The sequence below is a fragment of the Anastrepha obliqua genome, chromosome 4 (genome assembly GCF_027943255.1).
Source record: "Anastrepha obliqua isolate idAnaObli1 chromosome 4, idAnaObli1_1.0, whole genome shotgun sequence".
Lineage (NCBI taxonomy): Eukaryota > Metazoa > Arthropoda > Insecta > Diptera > Tephritidae > Anastrepha > Anastrepha obliqua.
The window spans coordinates 66,543,954-66,562,074 of record NC_072895.1 but is presented as its reverse complement, the minus strand read 5'-3'; the positions used below and the strand labels follow the sequence as shown (position 1 = coordinate 66,562,074).

The following is an 18,121-nucleotide window of genomic DNA, read 5'->3' as shown; positions in this document are numbered from 1 at the left end:
AAGTGTAAAAATACTTTAGGAGTTTACGGCGTACTCTTTTTTCTGCTTTGTCCAATTTTATATTAATATTTAATATTATTTTATACTTCTCGCTTCGACACCAAATTCTAATATAAATCTGTATTCTAGCTCTGTAAGTAATTAACTAAATTATATCCCACAGTAAAATATTTTAAAATCAGTTAAACGAAGATGCAGTAAATCCATTGTTTCACGGGCTGTATGCCAAGTAGCGCCGTCTTGTTGGAACTAAATGTTGTGATGATCTCGGGCTTCAATTTTCGGCAACACAAAAGTCGTTGATCATGGCGCGTTGCGTTCGTCATTTACTGTTGCATTGGCATCCGCCTCGTCTTTGAAGAAACATGGTTCGATAGTTCCTCCAGCCCATAGGCTGCACCAAACGGTTGTTTTCAATGGATATAACTGTTCTTGAATGGCTCCGGGCTGCTCTTCAGCTCTTCAAATACGACAATTTTGCTTATTGATGTAGCCATTAAGCCAAGAGTGGACCACTTCGCTGAACATAATTCGGATCTCAAAATGAGGATCTTCGGCGAATTTTTCAAGAGTCCAACGGCTGAAATTATGACGCTTTAGAAGTGCGGCCGGCTTCAAATCTTGAACTAGCTGCATTTTATACGCTTTCAAACCAAGATCTTTGCGTAAAATCGATTCTTCCGGGTCTTCGGCAAAACTCTCATTTCCGGCCGCAGTATTCTCTTCATTTTGGGCTGTACGTGGCCTAATCGGTATCATCCAATAGTGTTGGATAGTTTGCCATATAGTGCATTCTGTAGGATAGTTATGTACACCATAAGTTGGCCGGAGCACGCGATGAACACTCTTCACAGAGCGTCAATTTTCATAATGCAATTGTGCGATTCGTAAAGGTTTTTGAAGCGTAAGTCTTTCCATGATGAAATGTCAATAAATACTGAAAAAAAAAAATGTATTTAGAGAGTGAGCTATCATAAAGCCCTTTTGGAAAAATGACCTCCAATCTAGTCACCCTTTAGTTATGCCATTTCTAGGAATGTTATTTAGATTGACCGGCTTGAATGGCAAATGCAGATTCGGGAATAGATATAAAATAGTCACAGGGTGCTAAAGCTGGTCAATGATGCAACGAATTAACTTCCCCTTTCGTTAGAAATTCATTCACAACTCTTGAGCAGAGAGATGATTCCTTATCGCCGTCTGTCAATTTGTGTGACTCAAATCTTGAATTACGAAGGGCTAAAACTTCGGTCAAAATGCGATGCAGAGTTGTCTGAGAAAACTCCAATCCCATTTCAATGATTTTCACATCCGGTTTCTTATAATTTTTAAAGAAATCGTGGAGTTTTTCAATGTAAAGCTACAGCGGTAATGCCATATTTAAAAAAAATAACAAAATTTAGCTATCGCATACATATAAAAGTAAACATTTTTCAGTACAAAAGCTTAAATATGCCTCATCAAGTGGTCTAGCGCTTTACATCCGGTATAACATGAAAATGAAAGCTATGGAAAATAGGAAAGTTGATTTAATTATGAAACAAATATTATACGACAGTGTTTAGAGAATATAGCGTGTTTATACATGCATATGTACTTGTATGTATTTATATAAGAATATCCAATTAATATTCAATCAAAGTTACACTAGCTTGCTTATGGCTCCTTGCTAAAGCTCCTTTGGGATTCCATGTAATAATTAGAGCGATGGTGGTGCGAAACAATTACTAGCAGCCAAAGAAATATGTATTTCAAACAAAGTGACACCAGCAAGGTTAACTGCAACTTTTCTAAATCGTATAAAAGCACCAGCTGTACCACCAAACGGTATCAGTTGCATTCAAGCATCTCAGCTAGCAATCCGCAAGCAAACTCATCACTGCCGAAAACTCAAGAACGAATTCTTATTCTAAAACAAATATATAATTTGCAAAAGTTTCACATTCTATACAAGTATATACAAAATGCGTTCCTTCATCGCCGTCTGCATTGTTGCCTTGGCCGTCTTGGCCATCAACATGTGTAGCTTCAGCGAGGCAGCTTACAGGAAGCCTCCATTCAATGGTAGCATCTTTGGCAAGCGTAATTCACTGGGTGAGTAAAATATTTAAAATTTCTTAATGTAATATACTTCAATTCACTCATTCGTTCTACTCCATTTTTCTTTGGCTTCGTAGAATATGACAATGCCAAGGCTATCACTGCAATGTGCGAAATCGCTTTGGAGGCCTGCCAGTCATGGTTCCCACAAGGCGAAAGCAAATAAGCGCAAAGCAACCTCGCTCGAATGCTCGTTTATCTAACCACAGCTCCTTAAAACTCGCGATCATTATTCGCAACGCGGAAAACATTGTAGCATTTATATATATAAATAATTAACAAGGCTTTGAAAGAGTATACATAGAAATATGCATAAACCCTAAGATTGTAATAATTCGCATAATGAAGATATTTTGTTAAATTAAAATATACTATATATATTAATAAAGCAACTGCTCAAGAAAGCAGACACTAAAATGTAATTGAAAATTGTTAAAATATTTTTTAAAAATACTTTATTGTGCCGGTATAGATTGGGTAGATTTAGCTCTAGCGGTTGTCCCCCATGGAGCGCAGTCAGGCTCATAGCCTATTGAGCCGCGTTTTTTACACTATTGTTAAAGGTATCGAGGTGTCCCGTTCTCAGAAAGAGTTCACTGTGCGCGTCTTCTTCGACATTAAAGAGGCTTTTAACAAAATCCTCCGAATGAGAAACTTGTTCTGATCTCCCCGACACCAATGTGAACCTTTCAAAATTTTTAAAGTGTGTGTGTGTGTTTGACAACGCTCAGATCTTTCAACTCATTAAGGAATTGCACCTATATGCCTCTATTCTATCCTACCTTTTCTCTTCTGTTACTTCTCTGCTCTCCTCTTTGACTATCTACCCATTCACTTTCCAAAGTTTTTAATACAATGGGCTTTTTAACGTATTTTGGGAGCTACCAAATCTCCCAATGCTTCTTGGTTCGACTTTTCAAATTTTAATTTTCAAGGATTTGTATTCTCGAAGTGATGAATATTCGTCTCGATAAAGCAGGACAACCGCACAGAAGCTACAAGGTCTTCTCTTCTTCATCTATACAATTTCTGCTGAAATCATGTGTCTGCGCGCCTAGCCTCTGAGCGTGTTAACCTACAAGACCGTTATTTTACTTGCAGATGTGTTTGTACGCCATCTTTCGTTCGGTTTCCTTACTTAACTTTCCTTCGCCTCTACAATTCCTCTCGATGTCCCAATGGGCAGGAACCCATTACTACTACAATTGGGCGAAATAACTCCATCGTCTTGTTAAGAGATGTGTAGCATTTCATGGCTACCTTGGAAGTTGTCAACAGCTCTGTGAGGGATTTTATCGCCGTCTTTTTGTCGTTCAAAATCATTTAGATATCATTTCCCGGTGTCACGCTGTACGATTGTCACGGCCTAATTTTCCGTCAAGGCTAAGTTCTTGCACGACATGTTTCCTTTCATGCTCTTTTTTTAGGGTCTAACTACCTTTTATATTTCAAATAATCTTCCATTCTTGCCCCTTTCATAAACCCCTTACAACCTTCGTTACAAAAAGTTTAGAAAACATTTTTTCTTCTTCATTTGTACAGTAGGTGGAGAGCGCATCAACGCTGTAGGGGCCACCCTGTTTCTCTGCTACTATTCGAATCGGATACGGAATCAAATATTTTCATGGCTGAATCGTTTTCATTCATTATGTATCGTCTAGCCAAGATCTTTATTTGCTGCACTCAATAAAATCTGGCCTTTGCATTATACAATCCTTCACTGGTGGCTCCAAAACAGACTCTGAAGCATTATTTGTCGAAGATAACAGGAGCAAGGTCGTGGCAAACTAAACATAAAGCGATGTTTAGTCCTCTGGCTTCTTCAAAAAAAAATTGGGAATGTAAATGTCATCTGACCTTTTATGCTCTATCACGAGAGAGTGCATCGGGAGAAGAAATCTTTGTCCGTAGTCCGAATGGACTCCAACCGACCTACTCAAACCGACCAAAGTGCCATGAAAAAGCTCCTCACTAAAACCAATTTAGCGTTCGTGTACATTATTTGCTTCCATTTTTTGACGAACTTGGGTGCACAGATAAATAAAAATCAGCTGAACAACACTCACTCGAATACAGCAAACTCGACAGTCCTGGCGCAGGGCGGAATAAATGCGACATTATCAAAAGAAAAGGAAACACCATTAGATAGCGCCCCCACGACAGTCCGTTCTACCTTATCGGAGAACCCGAAATTAAATCCGGCCAAGTACTATCACTTCAGTAGCACTCCTCAAAACTATACATGGAATGTTGTATGCTGTTCCAACAAAAACTTAGCGTATTCTCATTTTGCTTGCCATTGTTTATGATTTCAATTTCGAAGTAGCTAAAGTCTTATTTTGCTGGAGAATTTCAACGGCCTCCTCTGTGTAATAAAAGACCACATGGAGCCAAAATTGTACTTACTTGATGCTTTCGATGGTCCTTAAATCGTTCAAGGGAAATAAACCATGACTCTTTGGCCATAGCTAAACATAAAAAGTCTCCGCACGACACTAACCACCCAAATCAAACTATCTGATATATTACAGTAATCAAAAAGTGCCCGGAATACATTCAGAAAATCCAAATCACAAGTTTATTCCTTAAAAGTGATTTTATCGCATTCAAAGTACTCTCCATCAACGGCAACGTACTTATGCCAACGATTGATCCAGCTCTCGAAACATTTCTGGAACTCTACCCGGAACCAGAACACCGTAGTGGTTTTTTAACCCAATCAAACAGAAAAAATCGCAAGGAGTTGACCACAAATCCTTCCATTTTTGGCAAATTACTTATCGTAAATGTCCCACAACGCCCAAAGAATAGGCCTTATTAACTTTCTTTTCAAAGTTAGTGTTGTACAATACCGTTATAATCCATAAAAACCATGAGCATCGCTTTCTTTTTTGGCTCAAAACGACGTCTCGTCTCCCGTAATGATTCGATTTTGATCAAGGTGTCCTTTTTGACACACCCTGCCGAAACAGTGCCTTTGCTGAGCCTACCGTTAGATGATTTGAATGATATGAAAAATAGTTGAAACCATTTAATTTTTTTTTACTTTGAATTTATTATAATTAGTAAATTTACATGTATACATACATACGCTCGAATTGTAAATAAAATTTAAAAAAATTGTTCATTATCACTTATCACTTAATACGCCATGAATTATTACAAAAGTTGCAGGCATATACATATATAATTAACATACGCACTTACATATACAATATGCTAAACATCCGTATGCAAAACAAACATACATAATGCGTAGCACAAAAAAATCTCACAATTATTTATGCGCTGAAATTTCATTTAAATTTATATGCGGCTGAACTTGAACAATTCGCGATAGCCTAACTATGAGCATGAACGAGTAGAAATAATATATGCAGGTAAAGTATTACATTGTGAGACTTAATTATGAGAAATATTTTATTCGTCAGTTTCATAATTAATAGCTAAGCTTTTGTTAATCGTTTTGGATTCAAATATAATAATTGTTGCATATATTAACAAAATAATAATGAGGATCGTAATCAGTTCTGTAAAATTTTCTATTCTTGTAATAAGTTTAGCAAGATGTGCAAAATTCTGTGATTTCCATGAAATTGAAACTGATGTGCGCACTTAATAAAAAACTATATTTCTAATAAAGCCAAATAGAAGCTTCTAGGAAGTATTTACTATCAAAGAATGCCCACTTTTCTTCCCAGCAATATAATCCTATGTTCGTTTGCCGCTATTTTCTTGGCATTCGTTTACGCTTTGTGCGCAATTCAGCAACATATTTACGTAAATATTTCATATAGTCACTCATAAACGTGGTGTAGGCCTGCAAGTCGAAAATGGGTAGGTAAATTTTACTCAGCACTCGTGTGCGATGAAGGCAAAGCTAAATACTTACAGTGTCTAGCACATAGCGCGGTATGTAACCCTTTAAGTCCAAACACAGAATCCAGTCGAATATGCAAGCATCTGATTTGCCTGCGATTTCATGTAGCGCAAATCCAGCCACAATATTTTCGCCGCTTGGATATTGAGAAAGGAGAAGAAAGATATAATTATAATTTGGCAAACAATTTTTGGTTCGAATGATTTAGCAATTAATTGCGCTAATGCTTTACTTTTTGATAGATAGACAAAATTGAATGTAAGTGCATACGTATCTCGATCCAGAACTTCTGCGCGCCATGCATCATGCATTCATACCTACTTATATTTGTTAATCTAATAATTTGGATAATAAGCTTTTTTAATTATTTTTGAACTTTTGACACTTACCGTATATACTTCGAAGTTGGCGGCACTGGTGCATAATCAATGCTAATAGCAGCACTCAAGTATACTTTACTTGCACCCAACTTTCCACTTATTCCCGCCCCATCACTCATATCAGCACTTTCGTGTGGTGCATTTTGCATTCCCACGCGCGCCTCCTTCTGCACCAATTGCGCTAAGTCATCCATTTTGTCCTGAGCATCCTCGAAACAATCTTCTTGTAACGGTGGCGGTTCGTCTGGATCAATACGTATCACCGTACTAAAATCTTTTGCTCCCAAACTTCTGCTTAGCGTTTTAAATGCTCGCCCAGTTCGCCCACTCTTTACACTACCACTACGGCTATCTGCATCGCCAGCGCCACGAAATACACTACTGCTGCTGCTGGGGAATTTTGCACGATTACTTTCAACACTGCTGGGCTGTGTGGTTGGTACAGAGTCATCATCCGAGACGGTGGATACGCTACCGGGACCAGCTGTGTCGCTGCCACTCTGCCCTTCATCATCATCATCGGATACTTCGCAAAATTTGCCATTACGGAAGAGGCGCCAACAACGAAGATTAATGAAATCGCGACTTTTCACCATACCACCACCCCCACCTACACTCGCCTGGTAAGTGATGTCGGTGTAGGAGTTAATTTTCTGCAATATATCGAGATTGTATTGTATTGTAAAAGTTTTGACAATTTTAAACATAGTTTACATGCACGATTTTCGATTCCAACAAAGTTGGATTCCATTTCGGAACATTTTCAATTTTATAGAAGAGTTCGTCCATCAATGCCTTAGGTGGATATTTGATGCGAGCCTAAAAGAGGAATTAAAAAAATGTATATTAATATAGTAAAATATATGTAAATATATTTCGTTGTTGCTGTAGGAGCATAAAACATCCCTTCAAAATTTTTAGAAAATAAAATTAAACCTGTTGGTATAATAGCATTGGCCCGACTGTCGAGGGAGAATCCGAACTTATACAGGGTGTTCCATCCATACTTGACACATGAGAACTTTCGATATCTTTGACAGTTGTTGCTCGACTGGTTTCCCCTTTAATGGTTTAGAAACGTCTGCCGCGGAACGCGCAGTTGTCGTGAAGCTTTATATTGAAAATAACTCTACGAATATCTTAACACAGGGAACACAATAAAGACTCTCATGCCGAAATTCGTGTCTTTCGGGAATGTTGCAACTGTATGTCAACCTCAGTGAATACATACATCGCGGAGTTTGAAGAACATTTAGGCTGTTCAAAATTCCCACAAGAACCACGGGAGCTTCTTTCGCCATCGTTCATGTGTCAGTAGTGACCGATATTGGTCCGCGATCACCGAATTTTTGTAGCCATTCTTCGAGGAAAACCAATTGGAGGATGGATGTTTCCTCTGCGGCTTTTCTTCAATAACGGCGATATCGACTGACCTCCTCGCTCGCCCGATTATACAGCGCCGGAGTTTTTCCTATTGGACTACTAAAAGCGAAAGGTGTGAACTTATAAACTTCAAACAAAGTCAATATCTGCGAAGAAATCGGCGCCATAGCCCTAAAAACACTCCAAAATGTTACGAAAAATGCAAAAAACAGCATTCAAATGAGCGTAACTGGAAATGGGCACCATCTTCTCGATTTACGGTCTATGACACAATAAATTGTATTTGTATTATACGAATACCGGAGCTAATCGAAAGTGCTGCGTTTTTAACAAAATTATTCATTAATTCGTATTCTAATTTGTTAAGTATAGTTGGAACACTATGTGCTTGCCAAGCACTATACCACCAACATCCACTGGAATACATAAGTTTTAAAAACGTTAAAATAATGAACGGGTTAGGAATAATAGAGCCAGTCCATTTTATACACAAGAAAAAATAGCACTAAGGCAAAATTTCAAAACTGCCGCACGAACCCTTCCAAATTCTTCCGAACAATGCCTACCTGTTCATAATGACGTATTTGATATGCCAGCTAAATAATTTATTTGCAAGAAACTAACAAAAAACTGGCATAAGAAACAAGCAGCTTCCTAGACTCTTGGTAATAATAAAGAAATAATAATAATAGACTATCGACTGGCTTTAAACGGCATTCACAGACCGACAATGAATGCACACCTCGAGAGCTCCATTGTCGGGGTACCACTACCACCATTACAAAGGAAGAGCTCAAGTTCGTTTCCACGACAGTCGGTTCTACGTTACCGAAACGACCCGGATTTATATCCGGCCAAGGACTGTCACTCCAGCAGCATTCCCCGTATGTAAGTATGGGGAATGTTTATGCTGCTAAAACAACATAAAACAACAAGAGCTCAAGTTGCGTCGTTCGAGATACTAGCACAATTACTACAACAATTTAGGCCGTGTTTAGTGGAGCAGCTACTATAACAACAATTCATTTAGAAAATGTAACGTTGCCAAGCTTTTGGGATATGCATAAATACATTAACTTTTTTCAAACACTTACTGTAAGTCTATAAATCTTCCCCAACTTATCGCGTTGCGTGCTGCGGATTGTATCACCTTTATTGGTGACTTTTTCAACCTTCCAATCCGACGACTCGAAAAGTTCGTATGCCCTACGCACACAATCCAAAGCCATTTGATGATATTCTTCGTCCTGTAAAGATAAGGTGACAGCTATAACACATCGTAATGTTTATCGAGAAAACGTTAGCCTTAATACTGAATGACAACCTGCTGCATATGAACTGAGTTTTTGAAAATTTGTCGATTTATGACTTGAATACCAAGACCACAGATTACATTTGTGGTGTGTTTTAAAAGAAACTTCATTTTATATATTTATATTTCTATATATGTGCATATATATATGTATGCATGCAGAACTTTGCGTCTATTTACACATTTGAATATCCCTAATTTAATATTCAACTATGTAAATCTTAAAGCGTTCATCCGAATTTATAGTGGCTTGCTGATTTAGAATAAAGCAAGCGGTTTGTTATTCAAATAAATAAAGTTATTCAAGTGAAAAACGAAACACAAAATACAATACATATGTATGTATGTATGTATGTCTACGCGTGATGCAAAAGTGATTACCCAAACAGATGGTTGATACTGTTATCAAAATCAACATCAATATTTGAGCTATCCTTTAGGAAATTTAACTGCAAATAAGTTTGATGGGGACTTCTAAACTTTGCATGCATAAAAATGTAGATAGAAAAGTATATTATATAAAGTGAGTGCTCGCCTACATCTACACCTTACGTTTGCGTTTATATACACACACCTGTTCCTCATCGTCATCGTCGCTATTGTGCATCGTTTCCAGAGGTGAATAAAATACGCTTTCCGGCGCATTACGTTCCGGCTGCGAGGCCAAAAATGGCGCCATCATTGGGGAACGCTGATCGGGAGTTGTTATTGCTACAGCGATTAAGTAAAATAAAAAATAAAAATGTATATCATTATTTATTTATCAAATGCTTAGTATATCTCGACTAACAAGAGAAATAACTGCGTGCGTGACGCTCCTGTGGTATAACGCGACAATCCAGGAACCAGGCCTCTCCCCAAGCAAGCACAAATGACGTTATTATCAGTATCACTTCAAAAACCTGTTGGTGCGAATCCACCCACTGAAAACAAAAAAGTTATTTATACTATACGAGGTGTTTTTGAAAAGTAAGTTGACTTTTATTTTTCGCCAAAAATATTTATTTATTCATCATATATATTTATATAGGTATTAACAAAATATATTTTGTCCCCTTCAAAATAGTCCCCCTCATATAAAATAAACTTGTGCCAACGTTTTTTCCAATCCTCGAACCACCTCTGACCAAAAAGCGCTTTGGTATGACCTCCGCAATTGTGGCGAATCTCCGTCTTTTCAAAGAACAAAAAATATACCAGAAAAAGTCACAAAGGGACAGGTCCGGTGAGTGCGGTGATTGAGGCAAGATTACGGTGTTATTTTTGGTAAAAAAATCAGTTTTTTATCCAATTTTTGATAGCAGATAAGCCCCGAACACAACAAACCAAATCTAACCTTTGTATCTGTCAGAGAAAAAACTAAATCAAGACATGTATACTAACTAGAGCTCTCGATTTTGTTTGCCCATTTTCGATCGGCCCGGGCAAATTTGTAACGAGTACACGCACACATGCGAAATGTGATGGCTCGAAAATTCCATCCAACGTGAGCTCAAGTATATCGAGCTTTTTCGAGTAGTTCGGGCAATTCTTTTGATTATTTCAAATTTTTTTAGCACTTTTTTTAGTTTTTAATTTAACATTAACAATTAAAAATTTTTATCAAGCTGTTCAAATTATTCAAAAGCTCAAAATTTTCGAACAAGGATTTGAGCAGTTGAGTAACGAACTAGTTTCGAGCGAGTATCAACAGGAGTTCTAGTACCGACATCAAAAATCGAATATATTGCCCCGAAATTTTAAAAGTGACCTTACTTTTTGAACACCTCATACATATTTTTTAAATTTAATTAATTATGCAATGAAAATTTTAAGTAAAACAAAAATTTATATTTTCACTCACATCGTAAACGAATACTTTGGAGATTAAAAATAGGCACGAACCGCTCGTTGATAGCTGTAATTTGAAAATGATATGAAATAAAGTTTAATGGAATATGGAGAAACAATCAACATTATTATAATATACCAACATATACACATACATATATGTTGAATGGCTGTACACACTTAGGTAAGGGTGTGTATATAATGTATACCCATATATTTAGAGGGCAAATGCAAAGATGTGTGTATATGTATGCATGGGTATACATGCGTAGACGTACTTGAATATTATATACATATATAGGGTGCATGCGAAAACAGAAAAAACTATTTATTTCCCTTTCTAATTGAGTGTTATAGAATTCTGATAGCACTTGCCATTGGAGTTTGAATAAAACTATTTAGTAAATAGAAAACTTTGAATGTTTGCTATATTTGTGAAGCAATTCATCGAAGCTCATTGTTACAAAAAAAAACGTATTTCTAAATTATTAATATTTTGCGGGTTTTCTTGTGCAAATCTAATATTATTTGCTCGTTATTTGCCTGCTGTTACTTGTAAGCAAACAAATTGTCGTCAAGTGATCAGAAAAGCAAGAATGAGTCTTCAACCCAGGGGAGAAATGAATCTAAATATTTTCCAGCCGTAAAAATAAAAGACGGCAACAGACCCGACCCCACCGCAATTCTGTGCAATTTCAACCCGTTACCCGCTGTCCGCTGCAATTCTGTTCAGGAGGTAAACCTCAGCATTTCATGAATTTAGACTTGTAAATGAATGCGATTGTTACAAGAAATAACTTGAGTATAAAATATTATTAAATAGTGTGAGCTGGTTGAAATTAATAGCTTTATTAAAAAAAAAAACAGCTTGAGAATACTGAAACATTAAGCTGAAGCTCATTTTCGTATATCATTGTTTATTCCATTCTTAGATTCGTTTATTCGCAATCTAAAAGATAGGTTTTTAAAACATAAACATATACTCCTTGGCTTTCAAACACTTTTTTTCGATAGTGTCTCGCATCTTGACGATGATGCTATTCTAAATTTACAAAAACTTTCATAATTTTTATGGTGATGACTTAAAAGGATATTTTGAGGAAGTTTAGATGAAAATAAATCTTTGGCATAAAATAATTTTAAATATGAAATCCGAGGAAAGGGCAAAAACAGTTATCGAAACCATAGAACTGTGTCGAAAAGATACACCACCGAATGTATTTAATTTATTAACTATTCTAGCAACTCTTTCCATAACAAGTTGTGAGGATAAAAGAAAAAGTGCAAGAGGATAGAAAACAATTTAAAGAAAATATTTTATTAATTCATGCGATTAAAGCAGCTTGGTCCACGATTTCTTTAAACTACCTTAAATCAAGTTATGACTCTCCAAGTCGTATTTTTAGAGTAATTGTAAAGAACGGTGGTCATACACATTACTAAATAAAACAAAAAACAGTTAACAATCAAAACGTGAATCAAAAACTATCAGTTCGAGTAAAATGGGTTTTAATTTACAACTACCATCAAGAAAAAAAAAATTTTTAGCAATCAGTTTTCTTACATCAAAATTTAATTATTGACAAGTTGTTTGATTACTCTGGAAAAAAATTTGACACAAATACAAAGGAAAACATTTGTATTTAAGAAGTGAGATGTCACGCACGCCTTTATACCTATAAAGACTCAAACACTCACGGCGGTATACAGTTTAGAAAAATTTGCTGAAAGCAAATCAAATTATAGTTCTTTCTATTTTGATGCAACTAAATGGCTTGTTTTGTTCCATTGTAATTTGAATCTTTTTTTTTTTCATTAACCCTCCGTTGGGCACCCGGGTCTGGCCCGACTCTACTGCCCAGACTTTTCCGACTTTGGACGTGAATCTAACATATTTCTATTATAGTTAACGAATTGAGCTACCAGGTAGCTTTCTAAAATTAAATTTTCTATCGATTTATAGATATAACCTTTTAAAAGGAATCCTCGAACAGCACGAAAAAAGGCGTTGTGCTTTTTAGATTATGACACTTTAGCAGTAAATGAGCGATTTATATTTATGCACCTAAATATACTACATATATAATACATGTACTACTTTCATTGCATTACTACTACATGGGTATGTGTATTAACTTACCGCTATTATAATCCAATGGTTAATATACAGCAAAGCATAAAAGAATATCAGAACAATAAAACGGCATATAGCAGCCCCTACCACATCGAATAATGAGGTGCCAAAGGTGTAATGGACGATTTGCTTTTGAAATGCCTGAAATATATTGTCGCCATTGATCTGAAAAATAGAGTGAAATAATATATTTTTTTTTTTATTTTACATTCTCTTTTTCTAAATAAGTATGTATTACCATTATGCAAATTAGCCATAACAACGCAACGAAAAATAAATCGAATGTCACGAAGAGACAGAAGAAACGTCTTATAACTGACATGCGGCCATCCTGCATATAACCGCCGAGAAATTCTTCGGTGATTAAATTGATGGAATGTGTGCGTGCTGTAAACAGTTGGAATTCAATTAGATTTCAAATTAACTACTTCAGATATTAAACAAGCAAGATTCGAAGTTGTTCACAGTTTTTAAAAGTTAAGAAATAGTAACAGACCGGTAGAAAAATGTCAATGCTTATGTATTTATGTAGGAGAGTCTGACCACCACATGTACACGTAAGTAGACAGAGGAGCTCTATCTAAATTTGTGATAATTTTTTTTATATTTTTCAATTTTTTTAAGTATTATTTTATATTCATTTAAATGAAAAACAAACTGCCAGATGGAAATTATCTTTTTCAAGTCTTTTATCCAAATAATATCTGTAACATTTAACATTTTTTCGATACCCTATATTTGTAAAGAACACTCGTGTTGCACACCAACTTACATATTTTAATGCATAGATACGAATATTTAATGATAAGAATTACTTACACATATCATAGTTGGGCGGGATGGGTCCACTCATATGGTTGCGGTATGCCATGGTGGTGCGAGAGCTAGTTATCAGCAATTCAGCAGCTGATCGTATTTCATCGGCATCGCTCACTGACATAATCTATTCCATTCGCGCATTCACACCCACAATTGAATATGTGCATATGCTTGAGGATGGAAACGAAAAGCTAATACGTTAGATGCATACTGCACTTCGGACTCTATTGCTCAACAGAAACCAAATAAAAGATTATATAATATAATATAATATATGCATACTTATGTATGTGCGTAAATTGGTATATATTTATATTTACATGCATATAAATGTAAACTTATACTTATAAATACATACGTCGTGCGTAGTCTTTATGAATTTGTGTAAGTAAATATCATTTTTTTATTAATCGGTTACAGGTTTAGCAGATTTTCGTAATGCCATTGCTTTTGATCTCAAAAATCTCGACATGAAACATCAAAAATTTGAAGTTATTTTTGGAATTAGTTTTGTCTTTTTAGAAATATTTGTACAAAAACCTCTGACGAACTAAACTACATACCTATGTTTATATGGAATATTAAGGATTTACAAAAAATTTCCACGGAAAGCTACTAAAGTGGCAGTTCTTGGTCCTCACACAGTCTGTTCCGTGTGCCAGACCAGAGTACCTCGGAACCTGACATCAGTCAAATGCAACTCCTTCATTGACTGGTTTCACTTTTGGAAATGCTCTGGCCTGTACATCATTCGAAACTGAACACATGACTATGTTGCCCCTTGCTGCAGAGCTCTGCACCCGTAACCGCCCGGTGTAACGCAGCCGACTACCACCATCAGGCCACACCAACAACAGCGGCAAGCACAGCAAGGCCACCGTAGACAAGCCCATGCGTCCCTCACACACCGAATCGCGACACTCATGCCGGAGTGTTTCCTAACATGGCGAATTTCCTAACATTGAGTTTTCTGATGAAAAAAAGTTTCCAATTGAGCAGTTCATAAACACTCAAAACGACCGTGTTTACTTGACCGAACGCTCATACGTGTGGCCACTCTAAGCAATTTCCCATCGCAAACAATGGTTTTGGCCGCAGTGACCGCTGATGGGCGCTCTCCAATCGTTTTTATCGAGCCTGGTGTCAAAGTGAATGTAACTTATTATCGGGAAAATGTTTTAGAAGCTGCGTCAGAGTCGTGGACACGCAAACATTTCGGTCGTAGACCATGTTCCACACTTAATTTCGTCCACACAATGGCATTCGAATTCGCCAGACGCAAATCCGATTGACTATTCCATCTGGTCCATTTTGGAGAGCAAGGTGAGGACTAAAAAATATGCCAGTATGGATGCGCTGAAAAAAGCGATTATACGAGAATGGGCCAAAATATCTCAAGATCACATTCGTGCAGCATGCAACTCATTTTTTGACCGCTTGAAGGCTATAGTCAAGGCAAAAGGTCATATCGAGCTAAAGTGAGTATATCGAGTCATTACCGCCAAAATAATGTATCCCACACCATAATCGATTTTTGTTTTGTTATCGAAATCGAAAATTTCATGGCTGTAGATTAAACCGTTATGATTTTATAACAAAAACAATTTTAATGTAAATGCATATGGTGACTTGTTTACATTTTCTTTGAACGCTTGTGTGGGATACAATTAAATTCTCTTTTAAAATAAATGAAACACAAGGGAAAAAAATAAAAAAACACAATTTTTTGAGACTTTAATTCAAGATAAAGCTTTAGAACAATATGTCGAAGGTATGAATTTGTTTTTTTTTGCAAAATATGTTTTTGTTTTCAATTATTGGATATTTGTACAGCTCTCCCTGGTACCGTATAGCGATTCAGATGAATCTTTCGTTGATTTAAATGGTTTGGAAAGTTTAAAAGAAGTCGAGGAGGAAACGTGTGTTGGGAAAAGGGGCTACAGAAAGCAAAACAGAATACCTAAAAGGCTGCAAAAAGTTAAGAAAAAAAATACGAGTGTTTTGCCAAACCCTTGCTTAAAGAAAAAATGTCCAAATTCATGTCATGATAAAATTTCATAATATCAAATGCAAGAACTAACCCAAGAAAATATAATTGTATTGAATTAACTAACAGTGATTTTAAAGACTGGAAGACATTTTCACAGGCGTTACTTCCAAATTCAGTGAAAATTCAATTTACAAAATTACTCTCTGTTACATTGGAAAAAAATATTCCAAATATTACTCTTAAATATGGCTACTTTGATGAATCTGAAACCATAAATTATGATCTAGATTCAATTCCACGATCCAGACGAAACTCCGAAATAGTTTGTGAGGGACTTACTCAATTATATGATGATATATTAAACATTTCTTTTGCTAAATATAAGGATTTGAAAACGCTTTGCGATAGAAAAACTTTACCCGTAAAATTCCAACACGAGTATTTAAATTTAAAATGGGATGGATCTGTTAAAGATTTGCTACCTGAAACCGACCAGGAAGGTAGTATTTAGCGTTCTTTATATATTTTTATCTATCGTTATTCAAGTTTACAAGATTTTAATATGAATAACATTACTTTGTTAACAGAAAACTTTAAATATATGAACTACATTACTTTATTTTTGTTTTATCGAATATACTAAGAAATGTATAGATTTATTTTTTTTTAATCAAATGTAATTTAATTTTAAGGACTAAGTAAAAAAATTAAATAAAAAAAAAACGGAAAGCCACTTCCTTAAAATAAATTTTTGTGTAACCCACACACTTTTTTAATAATAGGTTGCCAGAAGGAAAGCAAAAAAAATGTATCCCACAAAAACAACCCTTATGATGCAAATATCTATTTAAAATTATTAAAATTAAATGTATTACACAAAAAAATGTTTACATTATAAATTTTAAAATAATGGCTTTATTCAAACTGATTTAATTTAAAAAAAAAACCTTCCCCTGTAAAATTGCGAGTTTGTGGGATGCATTTTTTCGGCGGTTATGGCTCGATATGGTATGTTAAAATTGTAATTATTTTTGAACAATTTTGCCTTTGAAATCAATAAAAACTAATTTCACACAAAAAAGTTATGGTGTTTTGAATAGGTAACACTTCATATCGTTCACCCTGCATATACATATATATATATATTCCAAAAATATTATTGCATCTAATCAAGTGAACCGGACTGTATTATAACTGTACCAAACTATAGTGAAGTTGCGGAAGGCACCTTGATAGCAAATAATTGCAAAACTATTATTTTCGGAACATTGGGAGTTATAAAGGCTGTTCATGAACCTCTCACTAGCATCTCCACGAAGTTCCATTAGATAAACCATTATACTTTGCCTAAAATTGCCCATGTCCCACTATACTAAAACTGACATATATTTTCATCTAAGCTTCACTTCAATTCATGAAATAGGCAGCCACAAACGTGATTTTAAAGTTCCTTAAAACCTGTGTGGCCTCACTGTGAAGCAGTTGTAAAATAATACGCAGGAATGCCAGAAGTGTTATGAGAAACCACAATAAAACTTTTGCTGTTCACCCGCTTGTTTATTTTTATATTTTTTATTTACTTTCCGGACCAATGATAAGAACTCATGTGCTGATGTTTCGTTTTGATTTTCACTTTTTGCACACACAACAAACTTTATTACATACTTCCTATGTTTGGTCTTATATTAGGTGACGCGGTGTGTTACTGAGTCATTAAATCGACTTAAATTTGTGATATCCCGAAAAACAACAGATAAATTTGCAGACCAAATATCCACATTCATAAAGTGTTTTGTACATACAATTGCATACATTTCATTACAGTAATGTAATGTTCTTCTCATCATAGAAACTACGCTTATAAATATATTTAGATGCATATACCCAGAATAGTTTTTCTACGCCAATATAATTGTTAATAAAAATATAAAAAAAACTTAAACATACCAATATCGCGATCGCACTTATGTCTACAAATATGCCACAAACAAAATATCGATTAACTTAGACGTTTAAACTTTTATTCGTTTTTAAGTTCTGCACAATTTACAGCCAATTAATATACATATGCTTATTTTCTTTTAAGATATACTCAAAGAACTTTTTGCCTGTAATCACTTCATTTATTCCAACACCAACAAAGCAAAATAATTAAATGTCATCAATCACTTGATTTTCGCGAATTCGTTAGAAATGTCAAATTGGTATGTTCAGTGAGGGTTCTTCATTTTTTCTCTTTTATTTTTGCAGTATTTCCCTAGTTCTGTTCACGTACCTGATAATTTACAACAAT

At 35.5% G+C, this 18,121-nt stretch overlaps 2 protein-coding genes across 4 annotated transcripts; one reads left to right on the top strand and one right to left on the bottom strand.

Annotated features, from left to right (window-relative positions):
* Positions 1-1,846: 1,846 nt before the first annotated feature.
* On the top strand, positions 1,847-2,433 carry LOC129245509 (neuropeptide SIFamide). Its single transcript, XM_054883706.1, has 2 exons — positions 1,847-2,094; positions 2,178-2,433. The coding sequence occupies exons 1-2, from the start codon at positions 1,965-1,967 to the stop codon at positions 2,264-2,266; spliced, it is 219 nt and encodes a 72-aa protein (XP_054739681.1). The 5' UTR covers positions 1,847-1,964; the 3' UTR covers positions 2,267-2,433.
* Positions 2,434-5,165: 2,732 nt separating this feature from the next.
* LOC129244930 (steroidogenic acute regulatory protein-like) lies at positions 5,166-17,982 on the bottom strand. Of its 3 annotated transcripts, none has more exons than XM_054882843.1 (12): positions 17,776-17,982; positions 13,839-14,062; positions 13,258-13,406; positions 13,026-13,184; positions 10,899-10,952; positions 9,846-9,978; positions 9,630-9,766; positions 8,838-8,990; positions 7,075-7,179; positions 6,370-7,013; positions 5,993-6,116; positions 5,166-5,920 (listed from the first exon to the last, which is right to left on the bottom strand). In XM_054882843.1, the coding sequence occupies exons 2-12, from the start codon at positions 13,957-13,959 to the stop codon at positions 5,828-5,830; spliced, it is 1,872 nt and encodes a 623-aa protein (XP_054738818.1). In that variant the 5' UTR covers positions 13,960-14,062; positions 17,776-17,982; the 3' UTR covers positions 5,166-5,827. The 3 variants fall into 3 exon arrangements, with proteins under 3 accessions (XP_054738818.1, XP_054738820.1, XP_054738819.1); XM_054882845.1 differs by having other exon boundaries at positions 13,839-14,029; XM_054882844.1 differs by having other exon boundaries at positions 13,839-14,008.
* Positions 17,983-18,121: the final 139 nt, after the last annotated feature.